Below are 19,075 nucleotides of genomic sequence, written 5' to 3' on the forward strand. Positions count from 1 at the left end.
AGTCCACATGCTGCTGTTTTAAGCACATTGCAAAACAGCAGGAAGATTGACAGAGCCACTGTGTTTAAAGCAGAGCCTGAGCTGTCACTGAGATACCTTTTTCTCTCCGGTTCTCTACTGCAGCAAATAATTTGTTAACCAACTTGGGGAAGTCTTCAACTCATCAGATTAAGGACTTCCATTAACTTATTGAAAATTGTATGTCTTTTTCTTTACTCAGGAAGTTCTTTGTATTAGTTTTTGATCTGAGATCTCCAGCCTGCAGACATTGCACTCAGAATTCTCTTAGAGGCAGCTTAAAATTATAAGACATCTTCTGTATAAAGAATTTTGGATTCCACAGTAGAATTTTGATAGATTGAGTAGACAGAAGCTGGACAAAAATTAGTCTAGACAAGAAAGATTTGTTACCTTCAGGAATTTAGTGTTTTTCTTGTTAATGTATAATTCTGCAAAGGTGGGAAAGACAGTCTGGGAAGGTGAAGATAGCTGAAAAGGTGAATATAAGCTGTTGACAGAGGAGAGAAAGATGAGTATTGTTGATTAAAAATCAGCGGTGCTGTGAGGGTGGACCGGTTGAGGGAGAAGAGAAGGGACAGAACAGAGTGCTGTGGCTGAAGTTTTATTTCATACCTGTTAACATGTGTAAAATCATTATGCGTCAAAATAGTGTGAAGGCCTAAAGTATCACTTCAGGAGATGAGAAGTTGTAGTTCTTAGTTTCTGTATTTTAAACAAATAAACTTCCCTTTCAAATGAGGACCAGGTGTACTTCACAGCTAAAGGAAATGTAGTGCTTTCTTCCCAAATCTTTCATGCTGAAACAAGCGAGGGACAAAACTGTGTGTGCGCTGCAGATTTGTTAGCCAAAAACTGCTAAGGGAAGTAGCATCACTGAGAGCCTCACTTGGTTTCAGCAGGCAAGTCTGGTCTTGATGGTTCTTTTCTGTGCTGTTGAGTTGCTTCCCTGCTATTCTGTGGGCACGTTGGAAGTACCTCTGGAAGAATTTAGGCCTTGTGAGTGGAATCTAATGTAATTAATTGTGCTAAAGATCTTGAAGGGCACTTTGAGGTCCCGTGCTTTGCAGCAGAGTGTGCAGGCGTGGGGTGGGAGGGTCAGCTGTTGGCACAGATTCAAAAAATTACAGAAGTAAATTAGCTGAAAAAAACCTCAAGTGCTCCTATAGAATTGAGACTGTACAGTTTATTCACAGTGCTGTATGTTAGATGGTGGTCTGAGACAGATTTGCCTTGTGATGTTTTTTCCAAGTGAGGCATCGATTCCTGTTGCTGCTCCGTGACTGTGCCTGTGGGATCAGGCCAGTGATCAGGTATTTGTATGGAATGATTTTACCTGCAGGAGTCTGAATGCAAAGAGGGATTTTCAGCCTGCTGTTTTTCGTTATGTGAAGTTTGTACAGTGCATTTACTCTGGAGCTCTTGTGAGATGAAAGTTCTTATAAAAGGAAATAATTTGGCATGCTAAGAAGTCCTACTGGCTCATTTGGTGTTTTGTGCAGTTCAGTCTTGAGTCTGTAGGTCCCTTTATTCTACAAGAGGTAAATACCCCGGAATTAAGTTGCTGAATACTTTTTATGTACTGATAAACACTTGTCTAGTGAAGTTTTGTGATCCTGATGGTTTGTTGGGTTTTTGTTTTCTTTTTTTACCTGGCTTTAGAAAATCCCTCTGACTTTTCTTTTTCTATTCTCTGTTTGCTGTCCATGCATCAGATGCTCCACCTCCAACATGGGAACAACTGGAAAATGGACTAGTTGCTGTGAGAACTGTGGTTCATGGCTTGGTTGATTATATCCAGAATCACAGCAAAAAAGGAACAGATCAACAACAGGTAAAAGCTAAATCACGTAGGAAATGCTGACCCTTGAATTTGATTTGCTGTATCCAATGTTTACTAATGTCATCTGGAGAGATTTGGCTTGATGAGGAGCTAATTGAAATATCACTGCTGGGTCATACTTATCAAAAAAGAAACAAGGAAAAAACCTCAAAACAAACTGCTCCCCAACACCTGTTGAAATAATTTGCACAGCTCACTGGGATGAAAAGAAAAGAGTCTGATCCAGTTGCAGGCTGAGGGAAATAAATAACAACCCTCCTGACTGGAGGGTGGGGAACGGATGCCAGGGTGCTACTATTATCTGTAGGATTTTCTTGGGTTTACCTTCTGTGCCGTATTTCAGCCAACTGGCTCTGTGTTAATGAAGTTATTCTTACGCCTGTGCTTAATGGTCTGTCAAGTTTGAAGATTTAAGAATACTCTATGTAAAGGTGCAATCCAAGTTCCTGAACCAAATGTTTTTGTTTCAGAAATGAAATTATGTTGGCAAATATTGTACTTGAGCTTATCTCATTGTTATCTAATCACACATTCCTTTGGTCTCACTTGTTGGGTAGCTCAGTTGCTGTCAATGCTCGCTGCTGCTGAAAGGCAGAGCTGCCTGTCCCAGTCCCACTCCTCCTCTTGGAGAGCTGCTCCAGGGAGCTCAACCAGTAGAAAGATTACTCTGCCAAAAAAAAGGCAAAATTAAAGTGAATTATTTCTGCTATTTCACCGTTCTGCATTCAGGGGGATGGCTAATGAGCACTGTCACCAGCAAAAGGAAAAGCAGTAGGATCGCACAAGTGGGAGTCAGGGTGGGAAAAACACTGAGGACTTTTGTTCTTGTGAGCCCGTGGCCTAGACCTGGTATAGGCTGTGCCACTTGGAAGGGAACCTGCAGCCTTCCCAGTGGGAAAGGGACGTCTGCTGGGCAGTGGGCAGAACTGTGCTGCCTGGCAGCATGGCCAGCACAAGGCTCTGCAGCTCAGGTACACCCTGCCTGCATCTTTTTTTCACCACAGTAGATGATAAAAAAATTAAAAATCAATTAGCAAATGACTTCTTAGGGATTTACACCTTTTGGCTGAGCTTCTCAGAAAGCAAAAGTTGACTTCTACAGACCTTTCCCTCCATGGAAGCTCTCGAGTAGGGTATTTCTGTCTCTGATTTAATTCTGCTGCAGAAACTGTAGGAATTTAAAGGACTTTGAGACCTCCTCTTGGCCTTCTGTCAGCCTTTATTTAGAGGGACTGGCAGATGGGTGACCATGCAGACAGTAAGATTGCAGTAAGTTGTTGTTTCTTGGGAAACTTAACTAAGAAAATGCAGAAGACAGCCCATCCCCTGCTGCTCTGTGTAGGAGTAAGATTGCACCCTCAACTATTGATGGAAACAATTATAGATAGTGAAGATATTTTTAGTGCAAAAGGGGGTAAAAGGAAAGGTGGTGAAATTTAACTCTCATGCAGATCGAAGGATACTCAAGTGCCATTTTGAGCCAACAGAAAGCAAAGAAGAAGCAACTAAATTGTATTTATTTTCAATCTACCACATAACTTGATAAATATTTGGTAATTTCTGATTATCATGGTAATTTTTTCATCCTAGATCAGTTTTGTCCACTTAACTGTGTCCTGAAACGTGTAGCTGTGTTCCAGTTAGAGCCTCCAGTAAAGAATTTGAATTAAAATGTTGCAGAAACCTGATAGTGACTTAGTTGTCAAAACATCTACTCTTGAGTCTCTTGGTTCCCTGGAAGAACCAAACATCTGCGCCAGTCATTTATTTCCCATAATAAATGGGTGCTCCTGAAACATGTAAATTGAAGGAATTATCAACAGGCCTTGGCTAAGAGGATACCCTCAGCTCTTGTTTAAGTGCACTTTGAAGTTGAGATGTCTCACCTGGTTTCTTTACCCTTGTCAGCCCCCTCAACACAGCAAGTACAAGACATACATGTGCCGAGACATGAAGCAGAGAGGAGGATGTCCCCGGGGGGCCAGCTGCACCTTTGCACACTCCCAGGAGGAGCTGGAAAAGTAAGTGTACCTCTGCTAGTAGAAACCAGTCCAATCTTTGCTTCATCTTACCTGTAAGAGTTATTTATCCTATCTAGAAATGAGATGAGGTGCAACCTGGCTGATACACTAGAAGAAATAATGTGAAAAACCTGTGACAGTCTGTCTTAGGTTTTGGGGCTGCTTGTACTTCCAAACAGGATATTTGGCTTTGTTCAGCAGTAATGTAGCTCCAGAAGTTTGATGTTACACAAGTGTTGTTTGAGGGTTTTGAGGGTTGACCGTTTTCCTTATTTTTAAAGTGTGACTAAACCTGCATCCACAGTGGTCATTATTTGGGGGTACTTCTCATCTTCCCTTCGTATTCAGGTGGGTTGCTGGCAGTTTTCCAAATGTAGGGAATGTGTTGCTGGCTCTCCAGAGAGCTAAAAATGAACTTTCCAAGATTTTTTTCCTGCAGCAGTTATTTGTGCAATCTGTCAGAAAGTTTTGTGCTGTAACCTTCAGTTGGTTAAATCTGTTGATGTAAAGTTAAAAAATAATGGTGATATGAAGTCTGCAGCAAATAATCTACATCCGTTACAGATTCAAAGGGGGCCCCGAGTTATCCAAGGGCAAGGTGCTGTTGTTCTGCAGGTTGTTTTAATTTATTTTAAGTAATTAGTATGCAGTGTTTCATTTTTTTAATCTAACCTTGAAGCATTCATATGGCAGTTCACTGGCTCTGTAGCCAGCACGCAGTGCATAGGCAAAACACGAAGGGAAAAAGAGCAGAGCCTGTGCTGTTAGAATGACAAAGACAGTTATTCAAGTGAACAAAGAATAGGACTTTGTGTGCTGCAGAAACAGTTGGGATGTTTTGCCTTTTGCCACTATGTTATTAAAATGGAGGTTGGTAGTGCTGACTGGGGTGGTTCTGTTAACCTGTGCTGGGTGGTGGGTCAGTGTTACACCACAGAGCTGGTTGTGTGTATCAAGGACTAAACAGCTGGCAGGTGGGAGAGGCCTATTGTAGCCCCAGACTGACTTGTATGCCTTGGTATTGATGTTGTCTGTCATGGGCCAAAGTGAATGTTTGCTCTCTTTCAGGTTCCAGTAGTTTCTGTAGGTGGTCGTGGAACTTGGAGTTCTGACTCTTTCTTGTGCTTTTATCTTTGCTTAAATCCTTTAATGTGTCAGTGCTCCTCCTTTTAAAAATGCTTAGTGTGAATAATAAGCCTTGCTGTTGCTGTGTGGTTCCTGTATCTCTACATATAGATTTAAGTTTGGAGGAAGGTTATGAGGAAGTGTGTGGTAATGCCTTAGATAGCAGATTATGATTTAGACTTGCTTAAACAGCAGCTTGTTACCCTCTTGGTACAAAGGGACAAAGACCCAGTGTGCATAGGCAAGTATTGAACTTTTAGATTAATTGTTTAGAAGGCTATAGTCTGTCCCTGCTCAGGTGACAGCCTGGTCTCTGTACTCCCTTTAATGCCTTCTGAATGATGCCCACTGTCAACACACTGCAGCTCAAATTCATAGTTTAAGTATGTGGGTAAAGATTAATCCACCCAGAAATTGGGAGAGTTAGGAAGGTGACTGGAAGATACTCAATGAACTCTTACAGGTGAACAGCCCAAATGTGTATAGCAAGATTACACTTTGTCTGGCTCTCTATGTTGTCACATCGAAACAAAACCAAAACAAGCCTGGCAATAAACCCCCTTTTTGCCTCTGTTGCATTGCCCTTAATGTTGTGCATGTGGGCAAATAGAAAGATTATGTAAAGATTGAGTAATGAGTGTCCTCTTTTTCCACAGTAATGTGTGTACCTTCTTAGCCTGGGTTCCCATCTCACTCTGACTGTTAGATATGACAATAAAGTGTTGGCTTCAGTCCGGGTGAGGAAATGGTGTCTTGTTTGGTGAGAACACCTAGGTCTGCAAATCCACCCTCACACTTGGTTCTGGGATCTGAGCTGATGGCAGGGGTTTGGTGGAGGACCTTCAACTCTGGAATTTGCTCTCTAGTACTGCCAGCCTGCTGGTTTAGTTAAAATGCCTATGTTTTTCAGACTTTACTCAGAAGCAGTTAAATTTTTGGAATTGCAGTGGTTTTATCTCTTCAATTACTTTATCAAGTGATACACACAAATGGTGTAAACTGTATGTTGATATAGTAACATAAATCTTAAACTGTGCTTTAAAAGATACCACGTGGCAGTAAACACTTGGCTTATCATTGGACACATGGTGGAAAAGGATATCTTCATCTTTTGTCACTTTGATTTTCTGCTGTTGGTTTCTTCTCTGAATAAAAGAGATTTGAACATTCTGTGATTCATACTCTGAAGCTTCTGTTACTGTATTTTATGTGATGTTTGGTTTTCTTCTGTACAGTTGAAATGTGTATGTTGACAGTAAGATTTTAAACTTACTGTGTGAAGTTTAGCTGTGATTTCTTGATGTACTTCTCATTCAAAATCCATCCTTGTTCTGATTGAAACTGCTGTTAAAGAGCTCAACTATCAGGCAAGTTGTATTCTAAAAGATATTCTCCCAAGCCCCTTGGAAACTTGAATTAAAACTTGAAGCTTTCAACAGAATCTGTGTTTGAAAACTCCTGAAAGTGCAGCTCCTTTTACTTTTTTCTGTTTCAATTTCTGATGTGCGGTTTCTCTTTCTGAAGATTCCGTAAAATGAACAAACGTCTGGTTCCCAGAAGACCCCTGAGTGCCTCGCTGGGCCAGCTGAACGAGGTGGGCCTGCCTTCAGGAGCTATCCTCTCAGAGGAGGGGGGAGTGGACTTGCCCAATAGGAAAACCTCTGCCCTGCCAAATGGAATTGTGTCAACAGGCAGCACGGTGACACAGCTCATCTCTCGAGGGACTGACTCAGGTTATGAAACCGCTCTGAAGCCCGGGAAGATGGACCATCTGAGTAGCAGTGCCCCTGGATCCCCTCCTGACTTGTACGGGTCTTCCTACCTCTTGTTCCAAATGTTGTGTGTACCTGTGGAGTAGAAACTAAGGAAACCCATTCTCTAGAAAAGAAGTGAAATCAGGGTTGTGGTTGTTTTTGTGGTTTGGGTTTTTGTTGTTTTGGGGGGTTTTTTTAGTGATTAAAGAGTGGAGTAGAAAACTATAGCTAAAATTTTTAACTTTAAACTGTTTACTTACCCTTTAATTGGAGAAGGTGATATAAACCTTCAGAAGGTGGGGTGTAGAGGAAGAACAGTGTGTGAGAATGCAGTGTACTGTACTAGGCCTTAATAAGCAGAGCCATCTTTCTGCTTTTCAGGCTGGAATCTGTCCCCAAGAGCTCTATTTCTGCCTTACCAGTGAACCCTCATCCTGTGCCCTCCCGGGCCCCAGCAGATCTGCCCTCAGTGTCTGTCACCAAGCAGTTGCAGATGGTACCACGAGGGTCTCAGTTGTACAATGCTCAACAAGCAGATATGTTTTACCAAGACCCTAGAGGAGCTGCCCCACCATTTGAGCCAGCGCCCTACCAACAAGGTAAGGTTGGCACCAAGTTCTTTCATCGTCATGCTGATTTTGATCTTTCTTCCCACTCTGTTTTTTAAGCTCTTAAATTGAAGTTTTCTTGCCTATGACATGAAGTAAAGGCACTAATGTGGTGATGGCATCATAAAAGGGAAATTGGCAGGATTTTATGTCTTGACTGAGGACTTCAACGCAAATAAAAACAGATACTTGTATCCATTCAGCGTAGCAAATCCTTCTGTATTCAGTTCTTCCCAACTGGGCTAGATCAAGGATCCAGTATGGTAAACCTTAATTCAGTCTGAATCAGGGAAAATGGAAATAAAGTGCATGTGATGGGTAGAGACAAGTGAAATTAGAGAAGGGTGTTCACAAAAAAGAAAGCAGATAAAAAAAGGAACTAAGAGGAAAAACTCCTAAGTATAAAGAGACCAAGTGGAGAAAGGTAATATTGAAGGGGATTAAAAATAAAAGATATGGCTATATATAAAGACAGGGAATGATTCTTGGGCAGTGTAAGAATGCAGAGAGAAATGAGCTAAAGTGAAGTTAATATGAAAGGAAAGTAAGGAATGGAAGACCAAAGAAAGTTGGAAGAAGAAAAAGTCCTAGAAAGGAAAGGGGAGAGCGAACCCATTTTTGAGAAAGTTGCAGAGCATTCTGAAGAAAAACAAACAACACTTGATCATTATGTGCCACTGAACATCTGAGTTGTCTACAAAATTTAATGTTATGCACATATTTATGCTTATTTTTAAATTATCCAGAGATCCCAGATAGAATATTAAAATGTTCAGGTAACCAGGAGGTGTGATCTCAGAAGTCTTTGGTTATTCACAATTCTGAAATTTTTTTCTGCTGTTCAAGAGGTAGAAGAAATCTTTAGATAACTTCAAATTCTAATAATCTGATTTCCTTTACACAAGTAGTGGCTCTGATATATTGGAACAAATTGAATTTTAGTTGCATGAATGAAGATGTACAGGCTAATCTTCAGTTTACTTTTTAGGTTTTGTTTAGCTGAAAGCATTCACAGCAGTCTGGTGAATTATCTCTATGTGGTGTGCTGACAGGACCACTGGCACCTGTGGTGGGCTCAGTCTCACCACCCCTTCTCCAGCTACTGTAACATTGATGCCTTTCTGGTATCTTATTTAGATAATTGAACTTTAAATAATTGGATTGACTTCTGCTGCTTCAGGGTTTCTGTGGTTAATTCTTGAATAGAAATACCAGTTAGACCATTTTTTTTTTGACCATTTTTTACCGTTCTCTTCATGATTCTTGCACACCGGAGTACTTGGGGCGATTTGTGGCCAACGGTGCTAATGTCTTTCTCCTGTTTGTCCTGCTTGTCTCCTCCCCTCAGGAGTGTACTACCCCACGCAGTCCATGTCCCGCTTTGTCCGGCCGCCTCCCTCGGCCGCCGAGGCGGGCACCCCGTACCTGGAGCCGTACGCGCCGTACCTGCCGGAGCGCGTGGTGAGCCCGCAGTACCCGCAGCCACAGCAGTACCCGCCGCTGGCACAGCCCCTGTACCCCCCGCACTATGACAGCCGCCGTGTGTACCCCCCGGTGCCACCCTACCAGCGTGAGGACGTGGTGCGGGGCAGCCCCGTGCCCATCGACATCCCACCTGCCGCCGTCACCCCCTACGTGCCCGAGGCCAGAGACAGATACCAGCAAGCAGAGGCATATTGCCCGGTGGCTCCGCACCTCGGCCAGATCAGGCCTTCGTGCCACAGGGTTTGTGCTGCCGTTTTGTATTTGTTCGTCCTTTCTCTCCTGCTGCTCCAAGTTGAATGTTATTGCAGTGAGGGCTTTGTGAGGAAATAGAGGTTTCCACTTGAAACCTGGAAGGCAATTTAGTTACTGGTCAACTCTGCAGTTGTAATGATGTTAATATGTAGAAGAGCAGCAGGTTGCTATTTAGTGCTCAAAGTAGAAAAGCATTGGTAAAAAGCATTGTAATTGTCTCGTACAGCCCTGGTTTCTCCAGCAAAGGTTAGGCTGGAGTTTAATCTGCACTCCTCTGCAGATTAAATGCAGTTTGTGGAAATGGTCATTTCTGCATTCTTGTACTGCCCAGCTCTGTGCTTAAATAAGAAATATTAAACATACATTTCATGATAAAGGAATTGAAAATTCCACTCTGCCAGGTTTTCTCTAAGATTGCACAGTTCTCCGAAGAAGACCCTTCAGTTAGCAAACATGTTCTGGGAAGGCAGCAGCTGGAGTCAAGTCCTGCAGAATTAGTTGGATTTACATCATCTGTAATTCAGATTAAAGGCCCTGAATCCTGTTGCTGAGTCCAGGAAGCATTTTTAACATAGCTTATAGACTTACCAGTTTTGAGTTTGACATGTTTGTGGGATGTTTAATGCAAAATGAATAACTAATATGATGAGGTTATGATCTGTAGAGTTCTCCCACTTTCCCCCACATGACTGAAATGGGGACTTGACATGCTGGAACATGTTCCAGTGGAAACTTTGCCAGGATGGGATGCATGCCTTGTCTTTGAGGCATCTTGAACTAACACTGACCAGTGTAGGAACATTTATGTCCTCTATCAAACATGACAGGTAGCAGGAAGACTTTAACAAAGTGATCATTATTTGTTATTGTAATGATTCTGTCTGTCCTCTATGTTTCCCTTTCTTGTAGGATAAGGCTGCCATGTTTTGTTTGGATAAACAACACTTTGGAAATTACTAGTTTTGTGCAATAATGCTTCAGGAGCTCCGTAACATATTTCTGTCTTCATTTCAGCCTCATCCCAGCCTGGATGAACTTCACCGACGAAGGAAAGAGATCATGGCCCAGCTGGAGGAGAGGAAGGTGATTTCTCCACCTCCTTTTGCACCGTCGCCAACCTTGCCTCATCCTTTTCACTCAGAGGAGGTAAGCATATTTTGACAAAAACGTAATGTGCTAGCATGTTTAGAAAACACTTTGGAGTTTTTGTGTGCTGACAGGTGAAGGTAATAAGAAAATCAAAACAGTACATCACAAGTGTGTGAGTGGATTGTGGATTTTGTGCTCCAGGTGGGAAGCCCTTGCAGTGCAGTCTCCAGTATCTCAACTGGCTGTTGATTCTCTGATCTACCACTGATTCTAAACTATCTGCTCTTGGTGCAACCAAGAAAATAAGTTTTGAGCTGTTATTAATTGAAGTAGTCTTCACAGTTACTGGACTTTACTTCATTTGCTCCTGACATTCTTAGAATTAAGTAACAGCTTGATAGAGACTTATTTTTTTAACCAAAGTCAAAATACCACTTTCATACTGGCCAAGTGAACAGTCAGCACTGGGAGCGTGGCCAGGTGATCAGAATTTCATGCACTTCATGCCTGCCATGGCCCAATTCCAAATGGTGATGTATCTGATAAAAAAATAATCCTGGTGGTGTTTCTCAAGTTTACTGCTGTTGAAGTAAGGGGGGTGGCTATGAAGCTGCTTCTTCCCTTCACTTACAGAACCAGGTTTTTGTTTTTGTACAGTACTTGGATGAAGACCTGAAGGTAGCTGGGAAATACAAAGGAAATGACTACAGCCAATACTCCCCCTGGTCCTGTGACACCATCGGCTCCTACATTGGAACCAAAGATGCAAAACCCAAAGATGTCGTGGCGGCGAGGAGTGTGGACATGGCGGTACATGGGGATTAGGGGAAAACTGAAGAAAAGTGGATACTTCTGTGGGTTGGGAAGGACTTTCATTTGCTTTTCTAGGGCTTGTATTAGAGCTCAAAAATGCATTGCAGTCACAGAAAGCATTTGCAGGTGTGCAGAGTCCTTTGTATTCAAAGTTATCAGCAGTCCTACCCTGGTGTGGCTGTTACCAAATTCTGCATCTAGATGCAGGATAACCACTCTGCTCTGAAGGCATGAATAACAAGGATACTTTGCCATGATTCTTTACACTTAACTGAAATCCCAAAATTACTCTGTCCTAGCAGCTTGTTAATTAAGCATGGCCATCTGTAGCTTCTTGTACTTCTTTCTGTCAGAGGGAGATGCTGGAATTTAACTTTGTTCTGTTACTAACTGGTAAGATGTTTTTTGTTTTTACGTGCGGGACTCTCTGATGGCCATGAGAGTACCCAAAACTTTCATGAAGCTGTTGAGAGAAACACAATTATAACATAGTACTAGGCTGTTTTTTCTTGAGGGCAGTTTCTAGCTCTGTGTTGTGCTTATTCAGCCCTTCACTGAACCGTGGGTGTCAGGCTGTGATCTTGTTTTGTGATGCTCTATTTTTGCTGGGTCAGTGATGCAAAAGAAAGGGGCTGCTAGGGTGTCATTGTTGCGAGTCATGAATGGAGAAGAAAAGAAATAGGAGTGTGAAATACCACCACTATTTGGTTCATTCCTAACATTCAAGCAGCACTCAACACAAGAAATAGGCTTGGTAGCCCATGCAAGTATGAAGACATTCAAGTCTTCCAGAGAAAGAACCATTTAGCCTGAGGGACTGTTTTACAGAGGTGCATCTGTTCTCCATCACCTCTCATCTGCAAAAGTGATTTATCGTCATTTATATATTGTCACTGTCACAGTGACTTTTCTTTGGCCAATAAGGGAGGGGGGAAAGATTTCTATCCAGAATTTATTCTTCTGTGGACAGGTGCTCATCTGTTGCAAACTCTTAACCAAATAATAGGATTTTTTGGCCCAGCTTCTCAAATAAGCTCCCCTTTTCCCCTCTGCCCTGTTGGAATTAATATGTCTGATTTCTGTCCAGTGAATTGCTTTCCTGTAAAATCTCGACGATGCTGTGTGAAATGGGAGCAAAAAGGAGGCTTTTTCACAGAAAAAGGCATTTCATCTGCAGCTTTGGCCTTTTTACCTGTGCTCTTGCTCCCAGTCCTGCACAGAGTGGTTGCCTGGAGTTACAACACTGTCACATTTGACCTGGGGAAGGACTGAGATTACTTGGAATCAGATTATTGTGTCCAAGTGGCACCATTCAGGAATCAACAAACAGCTCTTGGCTTTCATCCCTGCTGCTAGACAACTGTGCAAACAAACTGTAGCTCAGTTAAGAATTAAGAAAAGTAGTAGGGTTCTGGAGAAGCAGCCTCCTTTTTCATGGCTAAACAAAGCCTTCTGCCCCAGAGCTAATTTTCAAATAGGCAATAGGATCTCCACTGCTCTTCAGTTTTTGTCTCCTCACAGGAAAAAATGCTCAGGAAACCTTTACTGAATTAATTCTTCAGTGAATTAATTCTGCCTTTTTTATTGTTCACAAGAGATTCCTTTTTTCATGGATGGGAATAGCGTCATCTGAGAGTGCATAATGATGAATATTATGCCGATGGCATTGCAACTTTACTCAGTAAATAGAAATAAATTAAAATTGGTGCTAGCATCCTATAGCATCAAGATTGGAATTCTGGGGAAAAAATACATGGTAAAGTACTGCTGCCTCATGCCTCTTCTAGTTTCCAGGTGTTACATTTCTTGACTTTCTAACTTCCAACTGAGTTTTTACTGCTGTTTTCACCTGCCTCAGGAGAGAGAGAGAGGGCATTTTATCTCTACATATGCTGACCCCTTATGGTGTTTAAACATGAAGCTTAGTTAGAAACCTACCACCTAAGGAGTCTTTCTGCTGTGCCTTTTGCAACCAGACTTGTCTATCTCCCATTGGCCTTTTTAGCCACCAGCACGCTTGTAGCAAATGTGGGTAGAGCCCTCCCCAAATCTTCGTTTGCAAAGCCCAGCCATGATGAGTTAGAAACCAGGATGTTCCAAGCAGTATTGGTCCTTAATGAAAAATGTGCCTGAAAAGATGTATTAGACATGTCCAAGTAAGTGCTGTACTGAAAAATTCCCATTTTGAGTCATTTGCAGGCTGTTAGTGATACAGTTCTTAACAGTGGGCTTCAGAGAAATTTCTTTTGAACTCTAGAAGGAACATATAATCCTCAGAGAGGCCCACTGATGTCATCTTTGACTTTATTTAAGGAGGAGGTCTTTTCCCCCCATCTGTTCCCATTAAACTTTGTCTATCTTCATTTTCATTTGCTGCTGCTCTCTGCTGCTGGATTTATTCACAATTCATTATGCAACCACTTCCCAGGGGTGTAGTAAATGGTCATGTTGAGTCAGACCCTTAAAAAGACATCCCTCTAACAGCGGAGTTAGAAACTAAAGGGCAGGAAGACTGGCTGAAAGCTCAAGTGACTAGAGAATACAAGAGTTACTCTCCTGCTGCCAGCACGTGGTTCTGTTAATCCCCAAGTGGGTCCTGGAGTGCCTTTTCCGTGTCTCGTGCAGAACGTGGACAGCAAAGCCATGCGTGAGCAGCGGCTGGACCTGCAGCGCCGGGCGGCCGAGGCTGGTGACGACGATCTCATTCCCTTTGGAGACCGACCGACTGTGTCGCGCTTTGGGGCCATCTCCCGCACTTCCAAAGCCATGTACCAGAACTCCGGGCCCATGCAGGCCATGGCGGTTCAGGGAGCTACCGCCAAGTCCATCATTTCAGGTACGGCCTATGCTCTTGCATTTTGCTGGCTGTTGCTGTTTTCCGTAGTGCAACAGTTGAAGGCAAGCCCTCTAAACTTGTCTCTTGCCTTAGAAGTATAGCTGAGGTGTGTGTCATGCTACTAAAAATAACTCCAGGGAGGGTTACACTGAGAAGCCTGAAGAAAAAGGCTGCCACTGCTTTCTGAGGTCACTTGGTCTGTTCAGCCTGGAGAAGAAGAGACTGATGGAGACCTCATTGCAGTAAACAGGTTAATCACAGGGGGAAGCCAAAGGGCAGGCACTGATTCTTCTCTGTGGTGACCAGTGACAGGAAAGGCTGGAGCTGTGTCAGGAGGGGGCTCAAGTTGGGTTTGAGGAAGAGGTTCTTCCCCCAGAGGGTGGTCAGGTACTGACCAGCCTCCCCAGGGCAGTGGGCACAGCACCAAGGCTGCCAGAGCTCCAGGAGCATTTGGACAATGTTCTTAGGGATGGAGGGGATTGTTGGGGTGTCTGTGCAGGGCCAGGAGTTGGATCCCTGGGGGTATCCCTTCCAACTAAGGTTATTCAGTGATTCTGTGACAGGTTTGTGCACATGCAGTGTATGTCTTAGTGATTTGTTGTTGCTGTTTGGACAAAGTTACTTTGTTCTGCTGGTCCATCTGATGTGAGGCTTATTTTAAATCTGTTGCGGTAGAATCCAGAAGCTTAGGGCTTTCCTAAATACATGATGGGAAAACATCATGATGAAGTACTGTACTGCTGCTCTCCTGCTTTATGAGTAGCAGCTCCTGCAAGCTTAATGCAGCCATTGCCTTGTGTACTGTTAGGCAAAGCAAAAAAGTAAGAATAGTTCATTTTTAACACACCTATTTTCTAATAGTATGTATAGTGTTGCTGTCTGTCAGACTCTCAAAGATGGTCTCTTTCTTGAGGTGCACTAAATAACCTTAAGAAATATTCTCTCAAACTTCCTTCTAGATTTTTCAGGTAGTAACTTTCTAGACTTTATTACAGGTAGAACTCTGACTTCCCTGAAAGCTTAATCTTCAAACTGTATTTAAGTAGGTACGTCAGAATTATCAGTCAACTCTTGAGTCTTTTAGGAACTGAAATAGTAAAAATAACTGCTCTTATAGTGGCTGTAAGTTTGGTTTTGTGTCCCCCACCTCCCTGAAGTCCTTCAGTTTCATACTCTGGAGGGCTGTCACAGTGTTTTGGGCTCATGAGACCAGTCACGTGGAGTATTTCTGTGTTCATTTAATCAGAAAAAATGTTAGACTTCTCACTCTTAGAAGATTGGCCTTTCTTGTTGTTCTGTCTGTCCGGTTCTATGTTGGCTGAACTACTGGAAGGATAGTTTTGTAGTAATGCAACCTGGTTTTCTTTCTGTTCACTGGCAGACTACAGTCCTTATGGAACTCATGGTGGCTGGGGAGGCTCTCCATATTCTCCTCATCAAAATATACCTTCTCAGGGACGTTTCAATGACAGGTAGGATCGCTCTACTTTTTTCTTTACCTTTTTCTAAATTTTCTTTATTTTTTTCTGCACCAGCTGAGTAAAGCTTTTTTTCTTTTCTTTTTTAGAAATCTCCTTCTTTTTTTCTTTTCTAGAAATTTCCTTATTTTTTTTCTTTTCTGATCCCAAAGGGAGAGGCTGTCCATGTCGGATGTGGCTGGTCACGGGAAGCAGTTGCCCTCAGCCGAGCGAGAGCAGCAGCTGCGCATGGAGCTGCAGCAGGTGGACCATCAGATCAGCCAGCAGACACAACTGCGGGGACTGGAGGTTGGTACCAGCCCTTGGAACAACGGTGAGGGGTGCTGTGGAGAGAGATGAAGCTGGTAAAGCTGCTTTTCACAGGCTGATCTTTCTCTGACTGTCACGATACTCAGTAAAAACACTTAATTCCGTGATGCCAGGCATCAGGACTATGGTACAGGTGTCAGCCTCTGCTTGGCAGCAGAGCCTTCATGTGCAAATCAACACCATGCTTGACTGTGCACTCTGCTCAGTCGTGTTTGCTGTCATTCTCTCACTCCCTCTCTGTTCATCTCTCTACTCAGAAGCAAAGTCATGGTGTAGATGCCTATTCCTCCTGGCTTTACTGCCATGGGAAATGTCTGATTTTTTTGTACAGAAGGCCATGACCTTCCTCTGTTTCATGTTTGGCTTTGTGTTTGTACCCATTTCTTCCTAAATAGCACAAGCCACAAGAGTCAAGAAAGTAAATATGAAATACATTTAGCTTGAAAAATTAAAGCTTAAAAGTCTATGTCTCCTCACTTTCATTTTTAAAAGAATTAATGAGCTGAAGTCTTTCTGTTTTGTGAGACACAGAAGGAGAAGTGTCAGGGCATAATGAAAGAATTGTTTTAGCAAAGTTTAAGTTACTGTCTTCCTCCTAGGAAAAATCAGTAAATATCTATCAGAAAACTGTTCTAGGTACTTCAGCAACTATTCATGTTAATGTTTTCACTGAAGGAATTGCTGTGAGTAGTGGATAGCAGGTTCTACTGAAGCAATGGTTACCTAAGAACACATGTTATAGAAGGGTTACTGCAGATTAGGTGTCAGAGCTCACAATTAAATTACAGGAGCAGTTGCAGTGATATGCAGTACTTAGTTACTGGAAACATAACTTGTGTTCTTGTGCTCTTGTTTGGAAATAAGAGAAGAAAATATTTTAAATCTTCCATGTTTGCCTTTGCCATAATAGAAGAGTATTGGAAAGTTGCAAAACCCATGAGTGGCCTTCCTCTCCTGCTCATCATTGTTGGGATTGTCTCAGTGTTAAATCCTACAGAGTTGAGTGTTGAGCCTTGATTTTACTATTAATTTGAAGTTGGCAGAACTACTCAGTTATTTTGAGTAACAACAGCTCTCAGTTTATCTCTTGCGTTCAAAGCTGCAAGTAGGTATTAGAAATCCAGGAGGCTTCATTGATTTACCTCTACAAGGTTGCAACAATCACTTAATTCACTCAGAGCATGAAGAACTAGATCGTTCTGCTTTCTTCCCAAATGAATGAGCATTTCTACTTGAAGACCAGCCACATGTTGGGTTGTGTGCACTACTAGATGTTGTGTTTAAATGCAGAGCACACAATTGCAGAACTGGTTCCCAAGTTATTAGCAGATTTTTGGAGTGGCTGACATGGCTACTGCTTTGAGTAACTTGCGATCTGTGAATGGCTGCAGCCACTTGCTTCTCTCTGTTCCTCTGTCTGCTAATATGGGACAGTAGAGAGCTGCATATGGACATCTACATGTCTCAGGATGTTTTATATGATATGGTCATAATTCTGGCTCTCCTATAGAACTTGACAAATTCTGCTGTAAAATAAAGCACTAGATTGGCTTACCTGCAGTTACATGTTGTCCAGCAATAGCTCACAAAAGAGGTTTTGTTCAGGGTCGTAATCTTAGTTTTGAGAAGGGAGTGGTATGTGAGGAAAGCACATGCAAATTTATGGCAGTAAAAGGTATTTAACCCTGCTTGTTTAAAGGTCTTTGTGAATAGACCTGTTGCAACTTGCCTTGGAAGTGGTTTCAGTTGGGACATTGTGAGGTGTGGAGAGAGAAGTTGGTTTTGCAAACGAGCAATACTGTGGCATTATGGCCTTAGAGCTCCCCCGTGCCCGGTGTCTGTGCTCAGTTGTGTGTGTGCTTGGCTTTATGCATTTAGGCTGTTAGTAACAGGCTGCTGTTGCAGAGGGAGGCGACTACCCTGGCAGGCCAACCACAGCCCCCACCCCCGCCTCCCAAGTGGCCTGGGATGATCTCAAGTGAACAGCTGAGCTTGGAGCTACACCAGGTGGAAAGGGAAATTGGGAAGAGAACCCGTGAGCTGAGCATGGTGAGTGCTGGGGGGGTGGGAGTCAGAGAGGTGAAGAGCCCTGTAACCCTGGCAGAAAGGCTGGATGCCCACAACTGGAGTCATCCATCTCCCTCTTCACCTCTTTATTCTTCAAAACCTCCTCAGAAGTTTCTCCAGTCTTCTTCATGAAGATTTTAATTCTAGCCACTTGAAAATGCTGTTACTTTGTTGCCATTTGAAATAAGCCTGGGGCTGAAATTTGTTGGAAACTAAACAGTCTCCAAGGTCAGTGTGCCATGAGTCCCATAATCTGCCTTAACATAGGAAACATCATCTGTAGGTACAGGCTAGTGTTCAGAAGTCTGTGTGCTGTTACAGTCTGTGGCCTTCGCTTGTTGTTACAAGGATCATCCCTTCCTTTTGGGAAATACTGTGTCCTGAGAGGATGAGCAAATCTTAGTCTGTTTTTGTCTCATGGCTTTTGTGGGTTACACTGCGTGACTCCAACTGACAGGCCTTCATCATCGGCCCTAAGGGATGAAGTCTCCAATTCTTCTAACACACTGTTAAAGAATTTTTCATCTGTCTTTTCTTTAAAGGAGAGCCAGTCTTCACTGGATATGAAAAACAAACTGGGCACCGCTAAACAGACAGAAAATGGACAATTAGAGCCACAAAGCAAGGTTCCAACTGAGGACCTCGCACTGACATTCAGGTAATATGGGCCTTCAACCTGTCTTTGTAACAGGAGAATAATTTCATCCAGGGTCACTCTCCTGCGTGAATAATTCCCCCTGCCTCACATCAGCTCTGATGGGGAAGCATCTACTAGGAAAAGAGGATACAAATCAAGTTTTTATAGTGCAAGCATGAATTAAGGACTGCTTTAGTTGATGAGTAGGTGAGTGGAATGAGACTTAGGTAAATTAATGTAACAGAAGACTTGCAAAGTCTGTCAGACCAGGAGTCCATCTCGACAGTATTGGATGATTAATAGGGAGGAGCAGGAGATAAACAACAACCATAAAAGAAATCTCTACCTGCTATATTGGTTTCAAAGAAAATAGCTGTCCCAAATGTGAAAGGAAAGTTATTCCACCCTGCTAAGGTTTGTCATGTGGATTTGTCCAGGAAAGTACGTGACTTTGAACCTAAGTTCTGTTTAATTTGTAGGCAGTTATCTTTTTGTGTGGAGATGCTGGGATTAATTTCATTTCACATTTAATAGACAGTTGGAATAAGATGTTGGCTCGGAATGCTGGAAATGTCCACAGCAAGTATTTTGAGATGGCCACAAGCATCTGTGCGTATTCAGACTAGTATTGAACAGAGAAGCTCAGATGTCATTACGTTTACATAACTTGATGTGAGCAGTTTGGAATCTGGATATTTATTCAGAAAACATGTCCCTCAGTTGCTGATGAAGTTTGCACT

At 42.6% G+C, this 19,075-nt stretch overlaps 1 protein-coding gene across 10 annotated transcripts in view; it reads left to right on the forward strand.

Moving 5' to 3' along the window:
- Nucleotides 1-19,075, forward strand: part of RC3H1 (ring finger and CCCH-type domains 1) — a 60,284-nt gene that overhangs the window by 33,967 nt on the left and 7,242 nt on the right. For 4 of the 10 annotated variants that reach the window (XM_051793783.1, XM_051793802.1, XM_051793813.1 and 1 more), the window contains exons 8-19: nucleotides 1,734-1,852; nucleotides 3,770-3,882; nucleotides 6,532-6,813; nucleotides 7,143-7,360; nucleotides 8,718-9,094; nucleotides 10,121-10,252; nucleotides 10,835-11,005; nucleotides 13,634-13,844; nucleotides 15,226-15,316; nucleotides 15,475-15,610; nucleotides 17,510-17,680; nucleotides 18,241-18,356. In XM_051793783.1, the coding sequence (XP_051649743.1) occupies nucleotides 1,734-1,852; nucleotides 3,770-3,882; nucleotides 6,532-6,813; nucleotides 7,143-7,360; nucleotides 8,718-9,094; nucleotides 10,121-10,252; nucleotides 10,835-11,005; nucleotides 13,634-13,844; nucleotides 15,226-15,316; nucleotides 15,475-15,610; nucleotides 17,510-17,680; nucleotides 18,241-18,356 (2,137 nt within the window). The remainder of the gene's footprint in view (nucleotides 1-1,733; nucleotides 1,853-3,769; nucleotides 3,883-6,531; nucleotides 6,814-7,142; nucleotides 7,361-8,717; nucleotides 9,095-10,120; nucleotides 10,253-10,834; nucleotides 11,006-13,633; nucleotides 13,845-15,225; nucleotides 15,317-15,474; nucleotides 15,611-17,509; nucleotides 17,681-18,240; nucleotides 18,357-19,075) is intronic. The other 6 variants (XM_051793820.1, XM_051793828.1, XM_051793838.1 and 3 more) reach the window with 4 other exon arrangements.

The sequence above is a fragment of the Manacus candei genome, unplaced genomic scaffold (assembly GCF_025592945.1).
Source record: "Manacus candei isolate 608988 ecotype Guabito, Panama unplaced genomic scaffold, ASM2559294v1 h1tg000005l, whole genome shotgun sequence".
Lineage (NCBI taxonomy): Eukaryota > Metazoa > Chordata > Aves > Passeriformes > Pipridae > Manacus > Manacus candei.